General features: G+C 37.9%; 1 protein-coding gene and 1 long non-coding RNA gene across 7 annotated transcripts in view; one reads left to right on the forward strand and one right to left on the reverse strand.

The window, feature by feature from the left end:
• The window catches only part of med12 (mediator complex subunit 12), a 64,663-nt gene that overhangs the window by 41,535 nt on the left and 1,115 nt on the right, over positions 1 to 22,013 (forward strand). For 2 of the 6 annotated variants that reach the window (NM_001441560.1, NM_001441561.1), the window contains exons 30-43: positions 1,372 to 1,533; positions 3,640 to 3,751; positions 3,831 to 3,920; positions 6,129 to 6,238; positions 6,328 to 6,463; positions 8,562 to 8,711; positions 8,799 to 9,146; positions 9,236 to 9,383; positions 11,302 to 11,504; positions 13,636 to 13,713; positions 13,798 to 14,027; positions 16,010 to 16,220; positions 19,599 to 19,802; positions 19,964 to 20,045. In NM_001441560.1, coding sequence (NP_001428489.1) covers positions 1,372 to 1,533; positions 3,640 to 3,751; positions 3,831 to 3,920; positions 6,129 to 6,238; positions 6,328 to 6,463; positions 8,562 to 8,711; positions 8,799 to 9,146; positions 9,236 to 9,383; positions 11,302 to 11,504; positions 13,636 to 13,713; positions 13,798 to 14,027; positions 16,010 to 16,220; positions 19,599 to 19,802; positions 19,964 to 20,045 — 2,264 coding nt within the window. Of the gene's footprint in view, positions 1 to 1,371; positions 1,534 to 3,637; positions 3,752 to 3,830; positions 3,921 to 6,128; positions 6,239 to 6,327; positions 6,553 to 6,916; positions 7,133 to 8,561; positions 8,712 to 8,798; positions 9,147 to 9,235; positions 9,384 to 11,301; positions 11,505 to 13,635; positions 13,714 to 13,797; positions 14,028 to 16,009; positions 16,221 to 19,598; positions 19,803 to 19,963; positions 20,046 to 22,013 lie in introns of those variants that run through there. The other 4 variants (NM_001441562.1, NM_001039461.3, XR_015506869.1 and 1 more) reach the window with 3 other exon arrangements.
• On the reverse strand, positions 5,637 to 9,104 carry LOC147840819 (uncharacterized). Its single transcript, XR_015507482.1, has 2 exons — positions 6,907 to 9,104; positions 5,637 to 6,548 (listed from the first exon to the last, which is right to left on the reverse strand). It is a non-coding gene; the product is annotated as an uncharacterized LOC147840819 (long non-coding RNA).

Here is a 22,013-nt window from a genome sequence, read left to right on the forward strand (position 1 = left end):
ATCATGAACTGAGAAATCAAACTTTCCATAGATTGTTGTTGACAGATAAGAGATCATAGTACTGCTAAAAACACTAATCGGTCTCCTTAGGATACGTTCACAGTAATTCAGATATCTAAAAGCAATCCATGTCCACACTATCGTTTTCAATTTGTTTCATCATCGACACTAAAACAACTGCAAACGCTTTTATTTATGTACTGCACATGACATAAGACACTTCAACCTACTTCTACCTGATGTTTATTTACTTTCCATCTCTTTGAAACCTTGCACCAAAATGTTGCAACTGTGGTCTGCTTTCACCCCTGAACAACCGTTTCTAGTAAACCTTCTTTGTCCTGTGAAGAGAGGCAATATGAAGCATGTACAAACTGACATTAATCTTTAATAAAGCTGTCAAAATGGACAGCATTCAAACATCTGCTTTACAATATCGTCCACCGTGTTAGTTAAATAGGTCAAAATGGCTGGGAAACAGCATTTTATGTGTATCCACTTTGTATATAGTTTTTAAAAAGATACGGTTTAGTTTCCTAAAAAAGCGGCACATCAGTGTGGATGGAATGCCAAAACAAAAAGAATACGTGTTCAAACGAAAACCTATTCTTGTGGACATGGCCTTGCTGTAAATGCTAGTCTTTTAGTTTATTAAAGCCATTCTGCCAAAATGACTGGTTGTAGGGTAGGGCTTAGCGATAAGATGATAATGTATATCAGGGGCTCTTAATCTCGGTCCTGGAGTTCCAGTGTCCTGCAGATTTTAGCTCCAACCCCAGTCTGACACACCTGGGCTAGCTAATCAAGCTCTTACTAAGCTTTCTAGAAACATCTTTGCAGGTGTGTTGAGCCAAGTTGGAGCTAAAATCTGCTGTACACATTGTCACTGAGTTTGACAACTCCAGGTATATATCAATGATGTCTCATAAGCATTGTTATGTTGATTACAACATTCAGTTATTAAATGATTCTTGCCACTATTCAGTTTCACAAACATCACACCTGAAATTTGTTAAAACCTCTTCATAGTTCTGGGTAAAAGGTGGCACTAAAAAAACTTTCAAATTAACGGTGTAAAACGTTTTTCTTACCATGCCTTAAATGTGGTGTTTAGAACAGCTAAAAGGAAAAACCTATGAGTACAGGTTTGCCAGGCCTATTCAGATGTTGTGCTCTGATGAGGAGGGTCAAACATGACAGAAAAAGGGCCCATTACTTCTAAATTATGTTTTTGATGTAAATATTTTGACAGTACTATAAAGCAAAACTCAGAGAACAGAACAGAACAGACTAAGGCTTAATGGCCCTTTAGGATGAAATGTATAAGAAGTGTTGTGTTTCTCAAATACTGTTGTTGTTTGCTTCCTCCAGTTCCTCTGAGCGTTCAGGTGTCTGGTTAGTTGCCCCTCTAATTGGTAAGCTGCCCACCTCGGTGCAGGGGCACGTGCTCAAGGCTGCAGGCGAGGAGCTGGAGAAGGGACAGCATCTGGGACCCTCTTCACGAAAAGAAAGAGATCGACAGAAGCAAAAAAGGTACCACAACTTTGAAACTTCTGCAGGTGTTTCTTGCATCAAGTGTTTATGGTGATTTCAACACAATTTAAAGGCTTATTTGTATGTAGACTATAACCCATTTCAAGACTAACCTGTTTACCCATTTCAGTAACCCATCTCTACATTTTAAGTTTTAGAATCATGAATATTTGTTTTCTGTTGTCAAGGTCTATGTCTATTTAGGTTCACCAACCCAAGTCTTTAAACACTGTTGCATTGTCATCAACAGTGTTTTTTTTACCATATGTTGTAAGAGAAAATGCTTTATTTTGGCTTGAGTTCACTATTATGGTTTGTATTAAACAGTGATGGGAATAACGGTTTTACTAATGGCGATATTTTTTTCAGTAATGAGTAATCAAATGAATTATGGTTTCCCCTGTTACAAAACCGTTACTGATAATAAAATGTAGGTTACTGTAATTGAGAACACTCGTGCTCTTTCAGCCATAGGACCTCTCTTTCTCTGGGGTGGGTGTGTGTGTTCGGGGCTGGGGTGGGGCACATAACTAAACAGTGATGGTGATTGGTGTGTCTGTGAATTTGGTGTAACTGAGAATGTGATTATTGGCTTAGAGTACATTTCCGTCATTTGTCAATCAGAGGCACAGTAGTGCGGGTGTTTACAAGCAAGCACACACACACAGTCGCACACAGCAACAACCAGAAGTCAGAACGATGGCAAATCCAACAAGTTCAAAGGTAGTGTTTGCAAACTGGAAATAAAAGCACTACTTTTCCCTCCCTGAAGTGAAAGGCAAGAATGTTTATGTATCCTGCAGTACTTATGCTCAGGAAGAAAGAGTCTCTCTGCTTAAGTGACAAGCAGTTCTAATCTAATGAAGCACCTCACATCGTCACATGCCGCCACAAAATTAGTGGCTATGTAGGTGAAAACGTGAGGTCTGCTACCTCTGTTACCTTTTGCGGAAAAAGAGTTGCAGTTTTTCAGCGTTCTTTGAATTTAAAGAAACCTTGATTTATTTGTAGTGAATCTACGGTAACAAATGTCTTTTTTAATATCTCTAATAAGCTTCTGTTTTTTTTGTATTTTCTTTTTAAAAAGTCTTAGGGTGCTTTCACACCTAGACTTTTGGTTCGGAACCTGTCTCGTTTTCCCAGTTAGCTCGGTTCGTTTGGCATATGTGAATCCTGCAATCGCGCTCAGATCAGCGCCAAAACAATCAGTCTGAGTCCAGCTATATCACAGTGTTTTATGGATACGTATTAGGCACACGGCTATGTGAAGATAGAATTATGAGTGAGGTGGTAAGTCATTCCTGACATCCCAAATCTCCCGCAAATTCACAGACATGCCCTGATGCCCGCAAACAAGTGAAAATCTCCCTGAAATCGTGCATCTCCCTCCCAGTCCTCAAATACGTTGCGCCCCCTTTTCACCCCCCACCCCAACGTTCATGTGTAGAACGCACTGACGTGAGACGTCTACTCCAGCCAATCAGAACACTTAGATGCATTTACAGCTGCGCTGTTGATGCAATTAAAAGCCTTTGTATTTTTTTACAAAAACATTTAGCTGCTATATGTCAGTCAGATACCGTTTCTGTGTTCCTTCGTAATGCCAGCAGTGAATTTATCGATAAAATAATATAGATAAAATGCTTATGATAAACTGTTGTTTGTTTCCGGATATTGATGTGTGAAAAGGGCTAATATCTGCCTTATTAGCATAGAACATTAATCTTGTTTTGAATCTGCCACTCTGCTGACACAGGCATTTGTAGCTCTGCCCTCTTTTGAAAAGGGCACAATCTCATTTGATTTTAAAGCGACAGTCACCAAAATAGCACAGTTAAGATCAAAGACCAATTATGGCAATTTCAAATAGTTTATAAAGGATTATTTGTGGTGTATTTTAATTTTAAATTTTACATACACGCTCCAGGGACTTCAGAGATACTTGACATCTTGTATAAAGTGGCATAATAGCTCCTCTTTAAAATAAAATAAAAATACAGCATTTCACTCAATATTTATGTGTGCTGCTGGTTTTATTTACATTTTTAGCCATGTTCAGTAACACGGGTGCATCATGATGATTACCACACATCTTTTCTCTTTCAGCATGTCTCTCCTGAGCCAGCAGCCCTTCCTGTCACTGGTTCTGACATGTCTCAAAGGGCAAGACGAGCAGAGAGAGGGTCTCTTGACGTCCCTCTACAGCCAAGTCCAGCAGGTACTTCATAAACTCCACCACCCAAATAACTCCTCGTGACGTTGCCAGTGACTGAACAATATGATGTATCCTCCATCAGATTGTGACTAACTGGCGAGAGGACCAGTACCAGGACGACTGCAAGGCTAAGCAGATGATGCACGAGGCCTTGAAGCTGCGACTCAATCTGGTGTGCAACTTTTCCCTCTTTTTCTCATACATCATCTGTCAAAACAAGTGCGATCTCTGTGTTCATCTGCCTCTCATCAATCTCATTTCCTTGTGTTGTGTGCCCAAGGTTAAACTGCCTAAAAGACAAATGAATGTCTCCAAAGTCCAGTTGAGGCCAGACACTAAGAGACAAAAAAAACGATTTTTTTATGCACCTGTCAGTTCTGGAATTTTTGGATATTAGGGATGCAACAATACAGTTAGCCCACGGTTTAATACATACCTCAGTTTTTAACACTGTTTTTGGTTCGGTTCAGTTAAGTTTTATTTTATGGGCAATAGGAACAGTAGGAGGTTAGGGAGAAAAAAATAAAAACGATTTATTGCAATACTCATTTTGTTTTACTTAAAAGCCATGAAAAGTACACTAGTTCCTAGTATATTGTATTAATAAAAATGAACACTGAAATCTCACAGCTGCTGGTAGCTCATTTACAAACTGGGGAACACATAAAATCCTACACTTTGAAAATAAACATACATGTGAAGCTAATAAAGATAAGTTGGCCATTTCAAATAAACATGTTTGTACTTAAGTAAACATAAATAAACCATCTTAATTATCTCGGTGCTGAAAAAATGCGAGACTGTAGTCTATAATGCGGATCGAGTGCTTTTATAAAATGACGAAAACCCAAATCTCCAATCACCGAAAACGACTGCAAATCTTTAGCAATAAACACCCGCACTGCCTTTGTTATTTTTATGTGTCTCTCGAAACCAGTTGGATATGTTTGCTTGAAAGATTCAGCGAGGAATTGTTGCTATTTGGAGGACTTTATTACCTTCTCTGCTATCCAGCCTTCAGACAGTGATATTGCTGGGTGATGGCGCTGTAGATGTGCAGTCATGGTTATACGTGTAAAACAATGCTTGCACACAGTTATTTTTTGTTCACCATTTTTTCTTTTATTGGTATTATACTTACCGGCAAAACCGAAATTTTCTCACACCACAGATTTGAAAGACGCTTTCTCATGCTGTTGCCTCACTTTGCTGATGCTTTCTCGTACTGTTGCCTCAGCCTCACTTAGCCGCCGCACGCTAAGTTAAAGTGATGGTCAAGCGCCCCCTAACTTTAGAGCATAGTGATTGGATATTTACTCGCAGGGAGAAGTTTCCTCAACTCAGCTCATGGACTTAAAGGCACACACAGTCAATTCGGGGAGATAAAAAATGCAAAACCAAGAAAACTGCAATTCACAAGCGCGTATTGAACCGTGGAGGTCGTACCGAACGGTTCAATGTTATATTGAGAACCGTGCCATCCCTAGTGGATTATAGTGGATATATAGATATATGTAGTGGAGATAGTGGATATATATTCATTTTTAAATGTTTGTTTATACGGTAACACTTTACAATAAGGTTCATTAGTTTATGCGTTTACTAACATGAACTAATAATGAACAGCATTTGTACAGCATTTATTAATCATAATTAAAAATTTACTAATGCATTATTAACAATCAAGTTCATGCTTGTTAACATTAGTTAATGCACCATGAGTTAACATGACTTAATAATGAACTACTATATTTTCATTAAGTAACGTTAGCTAACATGAACAAATACAGTAGTAGATGTATTGTTCATTGTTTGGTCATGTTAGGAAAATGCATTAAGTAACATTAACTAATGAAACTTATTGTAGAGTGTGACCGTTTACACTTGGTTTTGTTTTGTTTTGTTTTGTTTTTTTTTACTTTTTTTTTTACTGTTTTAATTGTTTTTTATACTTTTTGTTTTGTATTTAGTTTTGTTTTTTGTTTAGTTTCTGTTTGTTTTTTTTTTGTACTTTTTGTTTTTACTTTGTTTTTTGTATTGTTTTTTATTTGGATTTTGTACTTGTTTTTTTAATTTGTTGTTTTTAACCATTTGTCTTGTTTAGTTTTTTTACTTTTTGGTTAGTTTTAACTACTTTTTTGTTTTTTATTTGTTTTTATTTTAGTTTTTTTATTTTGCTTTGTTTTTTTTTTTTTACTTTGTTTTTTTTTTGCTTATTTTTTTGTTTTGTTGTGTTTTGAGAAAACATCCAAACATCCTTTTGAATTGTTACTTCTGTTGTGCTTTATTAGTGTCAATTATCAGTTTTCACTCATTTACCAGCAGTGCCCTTAAATGCATTCAGCTAATTTATTTATTTATTTTTTGTCACATGGTCTAGGTGGGTGGGATGTTTGACACTGTACAGCGTAGCACTCAGCAGACAACAGAGTGGGCAGTGCTTCTCCTGGACATCATCAGCAGTGGCACAGTGGACATGCAGTCTAACAAGTGAGATCTGACATCACCCACTCATTAACTGTCATTAATCTTTTGAGATGTAGCATCTGGTTTGAATGATGTTTGCTCTTTTGCCTTAGTGAGCTCTTCACTACGGTGTTAGACATGCTGAGCGTGTTGATTAACGGGACTCTGGCGGCTGACATGTCCAGCATATCTCAGGGCAGCATGGAGGAGAATAAGAGAGCTTACATGAACCTGGTCAAGAAGCTCAGGGTGAGACATACACTGCTCAAAAAATAGCAGCACCCACAATAACTAGACTACCATTCAGCAGTTTTATGTTTATTTGCCTTTTTTCCTAAGTAAACCAATATTTAGAAAATAATTGCTAAAAATGTGTCATAAATAATTCATTTGTTAATATTACCAAAAATAACAAAACAAAGCAAAACAGGGCAGTTAGTTTGGCCAACCGCATTCAGATACAATTTTGATGCCCTTTCTTAATAGAAAATAGGGGTGTAGCGGATCACTGTTGATCCGTGATTCGTACGGATCACAACCCATGGTTTAGAACACATGACCCGCGGATTAATTATTTATTTACTTATTTATTTTTTTTTTATTAATTCTAAATTTCTAACGTTCATAGTCATTCAAATCACATGTATGAAAGCATTTAGCCTTTCCTGTAAAATATAATGATCATGGAAGACGTTGTGATAGGTTATTTGGGTTGTAGTGAGTTTCTTAGGGCATTAAAGGTGTTTTCTGTCACTACTTGTTTAGCCTGCATTATTATTATTATTATGCCTGAATTATCATTAAAAGATCAGGATCTCAACACCCACGCAGATTAAATTATAAATGATGGTGATTTGGAAAGGTTTATTAATCCTTCAAATCGCTGAATTTAAATCTGTGTTTAAAAAAATGCAAAAATTAAGAAAGAGAATTCAATCAAAAAGAGATTGTGTCTTTAGTCTTTTAATGTTTATGAAGTGAAAAAAAATGACACAAAAGTAGTGGGACAACAGTTTATATATTAGATAAAACCACTGATGTTTATGGTCAAGATTACAATCACTGTCATATGCACATCGTTGAATTACTCTTCAGTGTTTGGACTCTTTAGCATTGAATAATAAAAACACATTAAACTGAACTAATTTAAGCTGAACTGAACTTAAACTCTGAACACTGAACTACACTCAATTTACTATAATCTTCTATGTGAAACTGCTTTGACACAATCTACATTGTAAAAGCGCTATACAAATAAAGATGAATTGAATATGCTAAAAAATGAAAGTTGTAGGCAGCAATTACATTATTTACCCAAAAAGGTGGCAATAACCACCCATCAATTATATGCCACTGAATAATTCTTCAAAAATGACACATCTAGCAATAAAACATGAAGTTTTACGAGTGAATAACTGAATTATTTATTGAAAATGAGACCCAAAATAAGTATGAACTGTATAAATGATAATGTTGGGTTTACACATTTAGCGTTATCAGCAACAGTAGTAGTAACAGTGAATTGTTTTTTTATTTCACTGAATGTTTAAATATAAACAATTAATTTTTATTCAGCTGATTATTTTTTCATTTTAATTTTTATAAAATTACAGGTTCTAATTTCTGTTTTTTAAAACCAAAAGTGTTGTGCCTACTGTTTTTGTAATAAATGGAAGCAAATTACATTTTTGTCCTCCCCCTTTTTGGCTGATCAGAAAAACGGTCCGATCATCTGACTAACAAAACATAATGTGATCCAAACCATGAGATTTGTTATGCTTTACACCACTAATAGAAAAGTAGCAAAGTAGCATCATTCCACAGTATTTCCTGGCAATAATTTCTCTGTGTATACAGGGATTGTTTACCTAAAAATTCTGTCACCATTTACTTACCCTTGAGAAAAAAAATAATTCTGTTAAATGCAAAAGAAGATATTTTAAGCTATGTTGCTAAACTGTTTTTTTTTTTTTCATTTTGTTGTCTTTTTTGTAAAGAACAATACATCCTATCTGATGTATTTATTGTACAATTTTATTCTGAAATAGTTATTATCATGTAATATGCTTTTGTCTAAATGAAATAGCTGTAATTTGCTGATGAGGCAGCAAAATAAACACAAAAAAACTTGAATTGAATTGAGAAATGTTTCACTTGCAACCTGCTGAATTAAATGTATATAATTTTTTTAAACAGACTTGCATTTTAAGTACCCACAGTTATACCTGTTAACCCTGCTTAGAAACCGCTTGACATGTTTAAATGCAGTGTGGTGAGGGTTTTGCATGGGTAGGCGCTGCTTGCTTTTTCTTTCAAAAGTGTGACTCTATTTTTCTTTGCCTTGCAGAAAGAACTTGGTGACCGACAATCCGAGAGCTTGGAGAAAGTGCGTCAGTTGCTGCCTCTGCCCAAGCAGACGCGTGATGTCATTACCTGTGAGCCCCAGGGGTCACTCATTGACACAAAGGGCAACAAAATTGCTGGATTCGAAAAAGAGGCAAGTTGCTCTTTATTGTGTTGTAGCACAGCTTGCCTCAGGCCGTTCACTTACTTTTGCATTAATTTTGTCATCTCTCGTATACAGGGTCTTCAGGTATCAACTAAGCAGAAGATTTCTCCATGGGATGTGTTCGAGGGACTAAAGCACTCTGCTCCACTCTCCTGGGGCTGGTTCGGAACCATACGGGTCGACCGAAAAGTCACTAAGTTTGAAGAGCAGCAGCGGCTCCTGCTTTACCACACACACATCAAGCCCAAGCAACGCAGTTACTACCTGGCGCCCCTCAACCTGCCCCAAGAAGAAGAGGAACCACTCACTCCTGTGCCTCCCGAGCCAGACAAGAAGCTGGACACAGCGAAAGTGGAGAAAAGCGTCTCCAGTGTCCCGACTAAGAAAAAGAAAAAGAAACCTGCATCGACAGTTAAACAAGAGGTACAACCAGAACCAATTGTTTTTTTTCTGCAACATATTTATGAGGTATTCATTTGATGCAAACCCAGACATTGTTTTCTGTGATCTAGGACTACAAGCCACACAACACAGTCATGCAGTACGCTCCAGGCATGACCCCTGATCTCCCACTGAGCATGGGACAAACAAACATGTCATATCGAATGGGCTACCAAGCTCCAATGAACATGTATGCCCAGAACCAGCCTTTACCACCAGGTCAGCACAAATCATAGAATGTCTGAAGCTCTTGTTCTAACTTTTCTTTAAATAAAAGACAGAAGTTGTGACCTTTGACCACAAAACCATCTAATTTTGATTATCAATGCACATTAATTTCGATTTATTCAAATTTTGTACATCCGTGTTTCTTAATTTAATTCGCCAAACACATGACATGACAATTTGTCCACAACACGTGACAGGTAAGAGCTTGCTTTCTCTGATGAATCAAGTGTTTTCATTTCACCTATTTTGTGGTTACGATGAGTGCCGCAAGGAATCCATGTCTGATGCCATTAATCTTACATTTCTTTTTAACTTCGGCAAATCGATCTCTGCTTTAACACTTCCGTTGTCAGGTCTCGAAGGTTATGCACTTTTGTACCTTTATATTCCAAAGATTCCAACTTCATGATTAATTATTTTGTCTGGTAGTGATGTAATCTGATGACAAATGCTGTCGGGCGATTATCTTTCAGTCTCCGCTGCGTTCCATGTTCTCGATCTACATGTACTGGTTTAAAGTTTTCTGTGCCTAGCAATTTTGGGAGTAGTTCCGCGATGAATATGGTAGGTCTACCACTTTCTTCCTTTTCAGTAATTCCCACAAGTCGTATGTTATTACGCCTGGAGCCTGATTCGAGATCATAGAGTCGTTTGCATTCGTCCACTAATTCTACACACTGCTTTTGTACTGCTGATCGGCGTACCTCATGATCTGTGCAAACCTTTTCAGTCGGTGCATTTTTTTTCTGTGATCGGCGTCAAAACGCAATTCTGCAGTCGTTTGTGTAAAGGCATAAAAATTTTGATTAACTGATGCTTTAAAGACTGTTATGGCATCCATAATGTCTTGATTGTAAGGAGAAGTTGTGCTACCTATGTTGGCTGTTTGCCTCAGCTCCTCTGGGTGGTAGTTTTGCAGTGGTCGTCGTCTGACTCTTCTTGCAATCTGCTTTCACTTTTTTTTTTTTTTTTTTTTGGCATTATCAAGGTATAGGCCCAATCCCAGTTCTACCCCTTAGCCCTTCCCCTTACCTGCCATGCGGCTGTTGTAGCTGGTGTATTTAAGGAAATTTTCTTACACCTTGGTTTCGAGTGTGGTGCTGAAAAATCTCCATTTGTAAGGGTATCTAGCCCTTCCTCTTAACCATACGCCTTCAAGCTAAAGAGAATTGGGACACCCCTACTCCTTCATGTGAACGTGCAAAATAGGGGGTATTGGGGTCTTAATTATCTTTGCCACAATATATTGTTATGATAACATTATATATGCTTTTAGTGATTTTCTGAAGATAAATACCAAAAACTAACACAACTGGAATAACTACAGCAGTCATGATCATCTGATCTCATATGAAGCAAGAGATTGCAATGATGTGTCAAGGTCTTGTTGTGCGGTCCCCTTTCTTAGGGGTAAATTTTGAAGCCCTTCACTTCACACTATGTTTCAAGGGCCAAGGGGAAGGGGTAGTGATACAAAAATAGAACAGAGATTAGACTTTGTGTTCTTGAATCTCTTGAACAGTTTTGACGATCAATAATTAAATCTGAGGTTCAATTATCTTAAATTATTTGTAGGGTTGTTGGAGCTTAGACATGAGCAGTCTTCTCTATGTGCCCCAGAACCGGAAGTACATCAATGCAGATTAATAATCAAAAGTTTTGTTTTTTTATTTTTATGGTCCAAAATGTATAAAAGGTTTCGAAAGAACATGATTTTTACCTAATATTCTAATGCATTGTTGGCTATTCATAGAATTATACACTTTCAATGGAAGACTAATTTTGTGGTCCAGGGCTACAATTCATGAAGCATTTGTTTTACTACTTTTAGTAATATAATATTCACATTGGACATCTGATCCTTATTTTTTTAATGTATTTCCTTCTATTTCCTTTTTTCCACCCTTAGGAGGTCCTGGTTTGGAGCCACCTTTTCGTCCTAGGGTTCCTATGAATAAAATGCCTCCACGTCCCAACTACACTATGCCTAATATGCAGACCGCTGGCATGGGCAACCTAATGGGAATGGAGAAGCAGTACCAGATGAACTATAAACCCATGCCCAACATGGCTCAGGGGCAGATGCTCCGTCATCAGCTACAGGTCAGACTGGTGAGTCTGATTTTACTGATCAAGACCCCAGACCAAAAACACACACGGTTTCCTTGTTTAATGTGTCTTACTGTTTCATGTGATTTGCAGTTTTGCATTTGAATTAGTGGTGCTTGTCATGACAGTGATGCTACACACAATTTAAACGCACATTTTGAAGTAAAATTATTTCACCAATAGAAACTTTCTCTAACAGACTCTGTTATTAAGGGTGTACTCACACTAGGCTATCTGAACCGTGCTCAGGCACGTTTGACTACCATTTCCCGATGCGTTTGACAACTATGAGTGTTTCGAATCAGGCCCAGATGTGGTTCAGTTGGCTGACTCTGGCCCAGTTAGAAGATGTGTGCCAAAGCGTGATTTAGTTGGGCTTTGGCCCGGTACGCTTGTAATGTGAGTACAAATCACACCTAAGTTTGAAGTCTGAAAACTGAAGCCCCGACATCAACTTTAAGGGACTATTTCATATGGATTTATGATTCATTATTACTGTACCATCAACGCAAACTGTCATAGTTTATTAAAGATGCTAACCCCTGGCTGCACGTCAGCTATACCTTCAGCACACTTATGGTTGCAGCACGATGACTTTCATGAACATTTACGAGTGTCAAAAGTGGTGGATCTATTGAGCAAAAGATTTGACTGTGTGTCACTGCACATCAAACCACTTAAAGTAATACAAAATATAACTAAAGCAATCTCCATTGAAGCGAGCAAGATTGCTTCTCTTCTGTTAAACTGAACAGTCTCATCTTCAATGATGTAAGCTTACTCGGGCTCGGAGGGCAAAAAATGCAATGTGAGTGCTGGCCGAGGGGAGGGAGGGACAATTGTGCCTGGGCATAGTTCAAGTCAACTGTGCCTAGTGTGAATTCACACTAAATCTGATGTCGCACATCACTGTTATCAAATGTTGCTTCCAAATTTAAACAACAACTGGTGTTAATTTAAACTCTAAACTTTACTTCCTTAACGGAATTGCAAAACACAAATAAATGCTGTTCTGCAGTTCCTGTCCAATTCTGTATTATGCCTGTTTTTTGTCATTATAATAATTAGATAACTTTTTTTATCCTTAGGAACTGCTGGGTTTAATACTTGACTGAGGTCTTAATAACATGTCACGTTTGCTTATTGGTGAAAATAATGAATATATATGAATTCATATTGCACTATATTAATTAAAATATTTGATTTCATGAAATTTTAATACAGTAGTTATACAAAATATTTAATAATACTTTTGTTTTGGTTTTTGGCTAGTTGCAACTTGATTTTTTTCTGTGTGTGTTTCATTCAGTGTATCTCTACTCTCAACTTAAGTAGCCAGCTTGCTATCCCCTATAAAGCGCACACGATCTTCTGTAGTTACCACTTGGTACTGTTTAGCGAATTATAAGTCCACGTTTTTGACAACATCAACAATAAAATAGTTGAAAAATATACTGTTGACTAGACATTTGCAGCTATTGACTTATTGATGACTTCTGACAAGGACAGAAAACTTTAAGTAAAATTTTTCTTATTAGTAGACTTGGTTTACTTTCTATTGCCCTTTCAGCTGCAACCCATCAATGGGAAACACCCATATACACTCTCATTCACACACATACACTACGGACAGTTTAGCTTACCCAGTTTGTCTATACTGCATGTCTTTGGACTTGTGGGGGGAAACCGGAGCACCCGGAGGAAACCCACAGGAACACGAGGAGAACATGCAAACTCCACACAGAATTGCGACTGACCCAACTGAGGCTCAAACCAGCGACCTTCTTGCTGTAAGGCCACAGCACTACCCACTGGGCCACCCAACCTTTGAATTATGTTATGGAACTAATCAATGATTACCCATTCTCATGTTTGCACCCCCTACACCCAATGCTTAAAATCATCTAGCAATCCCTGAACAGCTACCATGAATATCCTAACATCACCTTAGCAACTTCTCAATGCACCCTTCAACCACTTAACAACAACCCAGAAGATAAAAACACAAGTTTTACGTAGGCACCATCTAGCTACTGTCGTCTAGTGATTTGTGAGTGTTTAGGAGAAGGTTTGGATAATGATTTTCCAGAAATGAGAAGCACTTGTTTTTTTGTTTGTCTGTCGGTCTCTTCAGGGTCATAATCATTTAATTGGACAGCAGATTAGACAAGTGACACCTAATCCACAGTATTCATCAATGCAGCCAGCACAGGCAAGTATTTGTGCATTTCCAGCCACATTTGCAGTGTCCTATTCCTAGTCATCTAGAATAAATAACAGCGTTTCTCTTTTTCAGAATATACCCCAGGGCTACACCTCCTACGGCTCACACATGGGGATGCAGCCACACCCCTCTCAGACCCCTGGAATGGTTCCCAATTCATATGGAAACCAGGGCTTTCAGACAGGACATCCTGCCACTAACCCAACTATGGTGGACTCAATAAGGCAGATGCAGCAGAGACCTGGCTACGTCCATCAGCAGGCTCCTGCGGCATATGGGCACACAATCCAGAGCACACAAAGGTAAGACGGACAATTTTTGACCTAGCACTTAGAGGCTAAAATAAATGGAAACCTGTAATGGCCAAGACACACCAAGCCAATACTTGGCCGTTGGGCAGCATCGAATGTCTGTCAGTGTCAGACAGGCTTGTTGGTTGGGTGTGTTTTTCACACTTTCTCACATTGGGGTCATGTCAGTGAGAGTTTGCCCGATTTAGCATGTAGAATCAACATCGATGAAAGAGAGTGCTCTGATTGGCTGTTCAACTGCAAATCAGAGCATAGGAAAAAAAAACAAAGTGATGCAACTAAGCAACACGAGAAATTTGGCTGTAATGTTGACATTTATGTGGATTATCAACATGAAGTGTTGGTGGTCCTCTAGGAATGTGATTGGGAAACACGAATCGACTACACCTCTTCATTAACTTGTCCATTATCTGAGCCTTGATCTCTGGATGTGAAATAGTCTATTTTAACATCATTTAGCACTGAGCAGGCTGAGGCAGGTAAGAACATTTAAGTGATCAACTATTTAAGACATTGTTCTGTTGTGCTGCAATCGCACAAAAAAGGACAATAGGTGCTGTAGTTTACACTACTAGCTCTAAACAAGCATTGATAAACTTTTTTTTTCCACAACTTCTATGGCTTATTTTGATAGATGAGTTGTCTGGAATATTAATAGACTGAAAGCTATGGTTAATTTTTTTGTGTAGGTTCAAATTCATGTTTATTTCTATAGTGCTTTTACAATGTAGATTGTGTCAAAGCAGCTTAACATAGAAGGCTTCTAGTAAATTGAAACTCTGTCGGCCCAGTTTTCAGAGTTAAAGTTTAGTTAAGTTTGGTTTAATTTTACTGCTAAAAGTCTAAACACTAAGGAGCAAATCCATCAAATGTGCAGCTCCACAAGTCCTAAACCAAGGAAGCCAGTGGTGAGCAACAAAACTTCACCAATTGACAAAAGTGAAGGAAAAAAACTTTGAGAAAGCAGGCTCAGTTGGGCACGGCCATTTCTCCTCTGGCCAAACTTCCTGTGTATAGCTGCAGTCTAGGCTGGAGAACGCTGGACATTCATTGTGAAGAAGCTGCAGGTGTGACTAAGGCTCCGGTGGGTGTTCAGGCTGGCCCACCGAATCAATGCAAAAACTCGTCTGCCACTATACTTTCAGGAATCATTCTCATGCTCTCCACTCCTCCGGGACTGCCACTGCATCTGCTCAGGATACGGCCTGGTCCAGGATTAAGGATACCACTAGAAATGCTCTTTGGTTGGCATCATCTTTTGACAAGTCTTTGATCACATCAGTGGCGCTGCACAATCTCTAGAGACCCCATGTGGAAATAGAAAATAATTAGCGTAGCTGCTGTTCATAGTGTATTTTACAAGAGATGTGAAATATCAGTGCAAAAAAGAAGTGCTATAAATGAAGATAGTAGTTATATAATCAAACATAGAAACAAACATGTAAAACATAAGATTTTTTTTAACAAAGTGTCTGGTGCATTGAGACAGGAGGAGTGTGTCCTACAGGTGGTTTGTCAAGCCCACTCACCTGCGTGGAGCACATTAATGCATCAAACCATTTTGTGATGCATTGTGTGTACGCTTTACTAACAAGATTTAGTTTTGAACTGCGAGAGTGTGTCTGAGCCTCCAACATAATCAGGAAGGCTATTTCAGAGTTTAGGAGCCATAAATGAGAAGGCTCGACCTCCTTTAGTGAACTTTGCTATTCTGGTTACTACCAGATGCCCTGAGTTTTGAGATCTTAAAGAGCGAGTTAGATTGTACTGAGACAGAAGGTTGGTTAGATAAACAGGAGCTAGATTATTTAAAGCTTAAGACATCTTAAGATAGACATTTTAAGATAGACAGAGGTTTTCCCAGAATGCATCATACATGATGGTACCATACCTCATAAATGTGGTAACGCTATACTGCACATGCCTAATTTGATGAAGTATGAGACAAATCTAACATTTATTATCTTTCTCAGGTTTCCACATCAATCCATGCAGCAGACACCCATGATGCACGGCTTGGCTCAAAGTCACTTGGGAGTGCAGGGCATCCACCCAAACATGAGGCCCAATCAGATGATGGAGCAGCAGCAGCAGCAACAACAACAGCAACAGCAGCAACAACAACAACAACAACAACAGGTCCACCAGCAGCAGCAGCACATCCGACAGGGTCCAGTTTTTAGAGTAAGTGCACATTCCCAACATCAATCGCACTGCTTAATGAAATACAGTATTCCACCTGGTTTGTTCACATGAAGTATGAGATATTGAACAAAGTTTTCAAAGCTAGTTTTGTTTGCATCAATCGATTAATACTTCCAAACTACTATGGGTCCCTGCTAATTGCATAATAGGTTGTTTGCAATCATGTGGTTCTGGTGACGTGTGAAATTCAGATGGAGGGCAGGAAGTAAAAAACAGAAGGGTAGACATGGGGCATTATTTTTGTGTTTTAGACCATATTTCAAAGGAGATATGAATAGAAAATTACCACATATGTTGGGCATGATCTCTGTTTCATGAAGAGCGCAGAGTTTTCTACTAACCTAAAATATAATTGCCTGTTATCGAGGCAGTAAATACTGTAAAACAGGGATGTCAAACTCAATTCCTGGAGGGCGCGCAGCCCTGCACAGTTTAGTTCCAACCCTAATCAAGCACACCTGATCAAACTATTTGAGTGCTTTAGTCTTGCTCGAAACCTACAGATAAGTGTGTTGAAGCAGGGCTGGAACTAAACTGTGCAGGGCTGCAGCCCTCCAGGACTTGAGTTTGACATCCCTGCTGTAAAAGCTATTACGTTACATAAATAAAATACTGTAGTAAATACTATAGTGTTTGAAGCATATAGATAATTACTTTGATTAAGCTGTCATTAGCAAAGACTTGTACACACTATACTCTTTACTATGTGGTTCAAAAACATGTTTATTATGAATTACTATAGTTTTTTCCCCCATGTGGATATCTTTCAGAAATAACATTAATAATATTGTCCTGAAAATGCTTTTTAAAAAATTAAAAACTGCTTTTATTCTTGTCGAAATAAAACAAATCAGACTTTCTCCAGAAGAAAAAAATATTATCAGACATACTAATGAAAATTTCCTTGCTCTGTTAAACATCATTTGGGAAATATTTTAAAAAGAAAAAAAAAAATTCAAAGGGGAGCTAATAATTCTGACTTCAACTGTAGACTGCATCCAAATCGCCTACTACTCAGGAGGGTACTGCATTTGAATTTAAATGTACTACTCGGCTTTTGGAAAAGTACATTCTATACAGTATGAATGTGAGCAGTATGAATGGAATTCAGCTGTACTACATCCACCATTTTGTCATGGTTATGTGACCTACCTGCATCAGTTGCGTCGCTTCACTCCCATTCATGAATTCTCTCGCGGGGCATCATGGGATAGCGCAGCATGCTTGAGATGCGCACTTCAGAATCTTGACGGAAGTAGTAAGTCATCCGGGTTATTCTCGCATACTGATTTTCGAATTCTATGAATTCAGACATACTACTTGGCTCGCATACTAATTTTAGCGTGCTGTATAGTATGGAAGTATGCGGTTTCGGACGCAGCCATGATCTACATTTCTATTTACTTATTTTTGTAAGGAAGAACAAGTGCTTCACAATAATAAATGTCTAGTTTTGTCGCAAGAGTTGTATTACTTTTGTGTTCGCTCCTTGAAATTACCATCAATAAACATTCACCACTGCTGCGCTTCTTGATTTTAACATTACGATTGTTTATTTCACGATTGTTTATTTCATTGTATAAAACACCAGTAACGACTTGCAGTATTGAAAAACAAAACGGAGATTTCATTACAGCAATAGCATGGCAGTGTAGGTTATCTATATTCTCCTGGATTTTGTGTAAGTGTGATAATGTTTATTTCTGATTTTTATATAACAGATTAACATATTTAAAAACATAGCTTGGCCTGTATATAATCTTTATTAGTGCTGTTAAAATAATTATCGCATTTAAACAAAGTTTGTACACATGGATGTTTATTACATGCTGCCTTTTTTCTTGGTTTTTCAGACAGTTTCTTAAACTTTCCCCCCTTATAAACAAAAACCTTTAGAAGTCAATAAAAAACTGTTTTGCATTTTTTATTTTGGCCAATTTAAATAATCATAAACAACATAAAACAGAAACATTTTGATGTTCTGATAGCGATTCGTATGTAGAAGAATCACTTCCTGGCCTCCATCTGAATATCACGCGTCATCAATGACTTCATGTGGAAAAAACCTATCGAACGCTGTTGCTCTGAAGCTCTGCATTATTTGACTGCAAAGTCTTCTCTGGTTCCTATTTTGCTGTATTGATAAATGTTTAAAAATAGTATGGGCCTGATATATGGGTATGAATTGTTTGCTAGAAGTTTATTGCTGGAGGTCTTCAATTAACTTCTCCAATTAGAGTAAATGCAGCCATTGGTAAATTTTGTTTGTCTGACTTCCAGTATCATCCACTTGCACCTGTCTTTGCTGAACAAAACGGGCCCATAGCCAGCCTGATGAAAGGGGTGGTTCTTTTTTTTCTCAAAAAGTGGACCTTTTTGTGATTTATGCGCCTCATTTTCTATTTAATTATGAGATTTAAATGCATTTTAAGCACTATTTTTGAAGCTGAATTAGCTTGTCAGATGGTTATCATAACCACACTTTTTGATGTACTAAAAATATTTCCTAAAGATTTAATACAAATTCATTGCATCATATATCATTAGAAAAAATATATATGAATCCATTTTAAATTAAAAACAAGCCTTTTGTCAAATTATAAATAACAAACTGGCCAGCACATTGTACAACTTTACAATTTTTCTAGCCTCTCTTGTAAAAAAAAGTACATTTGGAAGTTCATGGATAACAAAAAATAGCCAAATTAGTATTCAAATTCAATAAATATGGGCCACTTTCACACTTTTTTATTGCTCATTTTTTGTTTGAAGAATAAGTCCAAGATGTAGAATAAAAGTTACTTTTAAACTGTTTTCTCTATTTAAAAACAATACAGTAGCGAAAGATGACTTCACTTGTGTCAGATTGTATGTTTTCTAGCAGCTGGATTTTAATAATTAAAATAATGTTAAATAAAATAATTGAATGAAAAATAATTGTTTGCTTTGGCCAAAACTGATTAGATAAAGTCACAACAGCCAATAGAGGATTCCACTCAGTCCTAAAGCCTTTTCGATTGGGTATTTTCACTATTTATGATGGCATAGCAGTCAAAATAGGACAAATGAGCTCATGTCTAGTACAAAATCTGGACCTTTGTCAGTCAGGGGTGAATCTTTTGAACCACCTGAACCTCCATGTATAGTAGGAAAAATAATTACTCTGGACGTGATTGGCTTCCAGTTTGCAACGTTCTTCAAAACTCTTTTGTTCAACAGAAGAAACTTAAAACAGGTGTGTGACATGAGAAGATGGCATCATTTTTATTCCCCTTCCCTTTAAAACACACTGTCTTTCTGGTGACTACACTTTTTTCATTTTAATGATTGACTCAATGAATATGTTTGTCCACACAGCCACAGCAGCAACAGCAGGTTCAGCAGCAAGTGCAACAGCAGGTCCAGCAACAGCAGGTCCAACAGCAGCAGGTCCAGCAACAGGTTCAGCCTCAGCAAGTTCAACAGCAGCAGGTTCAGCAGCAGCAGCAGCAGCAGGTGTCTGCAGCTCAGCCTCCCGCTCAGGCCCTGGGCATGCAGGCTCTGCCCCCGCAACAGCCCATGGTGAGACTGCAAACCTTCACCATCATCTGCCTTTTAAAAATGCACCATATGCTCACTGAAACCCAAAGGGGTGGAAAGTTGATGAGAAATGATAAATCTGCAGCCTCTTGTAGCTTACTGATTTACTTGGTTTTTATTGTGATTTGCATTTTCTTATTTAGTTCCAGCGGCAAGGCATGCAGCAAACCCAGCAGCAGCAGCAGACCGCAGCACTGGTCAGGCAACTCCAGCAGCAGCTCTCTAGTATGTACTCCAACTACCATGACATGCACCGCTATCCTCATCCTTGTTTAATACACACTGCAGCTTTTCTAAAAAACATTTTTCTAGTTTATAAAATCATCTTGCCATCCTGAGCATGTGATATTTGCATTGGAGTTGTTTCATTGCTCATGCAAAATTTAGAATGGTATTCATGAATCATAATTTGTGCACAAAAATATTATGCAGCATATTTGACAAGAAAAAAAATTATGCAAAGTTAATAATTAAAACAGGATTTTTACCTCCTCATGGGCCAAAAAGTTGCAATAATAATGTTGTGCATTAGAGCTGAGAAATCAGATTTTTGAAATGCATTTTTATTCTGTCTTTTATTCTGAGTTTTAACAACAGATGACAATCTAGGCTAGTTTTTAACTGTTCTCTCACACGCACACACACACACACGTTTGTATTTGTGAAAAGTGGGGACATTACATAGGTTTCCATTCATTTTATACTGTTCAAACTGTATTATATTGCCCCCACCCCACTCCTAAACCCAACCATCACAGGAGACTGTGTGCAGCTTTACTCTCTGATTAAACTCATTCTGTAGGATTTATAAGCATTTTGAGAAATGAAGACGTCACCAATGTCCTCATATTTCACCTCCTTTTTGTAATATCTGTGTCATACCCATGTCATTATACAGATTTGTGTCCTGATATGTCACAAAAACACGTACACACACACACACACACACACTTTTAAAGAAGAGCAATGCTATGTGGTAAAGGTCATGTAAGTTGTATTTTGTAATGATTAATGTGAATAGCTCACTGTCAACACTTAAAGATTATTTTAATAAGTGGTATTCAGAAAGAATTGGATTGAAATGGATTACAGCTATTTTGTATATGGTTCTGTGGGACCACCAGCTCTGGATATTATCCATAGCTGCGTCCCAAATGCCACACTATGTACTTGCACACTCAACAGCATAGGATATGTTTGTAGTGTCATCCCAAATGGAGCACTAATGTTTTTAGATTAAGCTGAAATTCAAAGCGTTTCCCTGATGACTTTTGATGGTTGTCAAATCAGTGAAATAAATGACCAAACTACCAAATAATACCTGCCATGAGTATAACCGCATTCACCATCAGGAGGTGCTATAATCACTCTTGTATGAGAACACTGCTTTTACAATCTAAAATGAATAATCTAACATGAGCGCCCAAAAGCTCAGCCCCTTCCGCTACATGAGCAAAGCTGCAGCCATTAAGTGTGTGAAGTGTCCATCATTCCACACTTCATTTTACCGGTTGAACAAGTGCATCATCTGGGTAATTAAAGTGCACTTGTTCTTTTTTTTTTTCAGTTTTCAGTGTGAACACACAACTTACACTATTCATACTACAAAATGGGGTAGAATAATGCATAAGCAATGCAATTTGAGATGCACCTCACGTCTCCTTTACTAAACACACCCGATTCAGATCATCAGCTCCTTAGCAGATACTGAAAGACCTGCAATGGATGTGACACACAGAACACGTAGTGTTGGTGGTCCTCCAAGAACTTGGTTGAGAATCACTGGTATACAGCATACAGAGCCATCTGCTCAGAATTGGTTGCATCAAAGAGAGAATAGCAATGCATTTTGAAAATCTAAGAAACTGTCTCTTAAATTATTTTTGCATACAGATTAGGAAATTTGCTCACTGCTATGTACAGGCCTGTTGCCAGGGACGGTTTGGGTGGTTCGAAAGACCCACCCCCCACTGACAAAGGTCCAGAAATGGTCCCATACATCACCTTGTCCTTCTTTGACTGCTGTTCCATCATAAATTGTGAAAATAACCCACCACTTCAGCTAATCAGTTTTGTCCAGTGCAAACTTTTATTTTTTAGACTACATCTATGCAAGAAAACGCACAATCTGACAAAAGTTGTCATCTTTCAATACGGAACTATTTTATGGTTGTTAAATGGAGAAAACATTTT

The sequence above is a fragment of the Danio rerio genome, chromosome 14 (assembly GCF_052040795.2).
Source record: "Danio rerio strain M-AB ecotype USA chromosome 14, GRCz13ab, whole genome shotgun sequence".
NCBI lineage: Eukaryota > Metazoa > Chordata > Actinopteri > Cypriniformes > Danionidae > Danio > Danio rerio.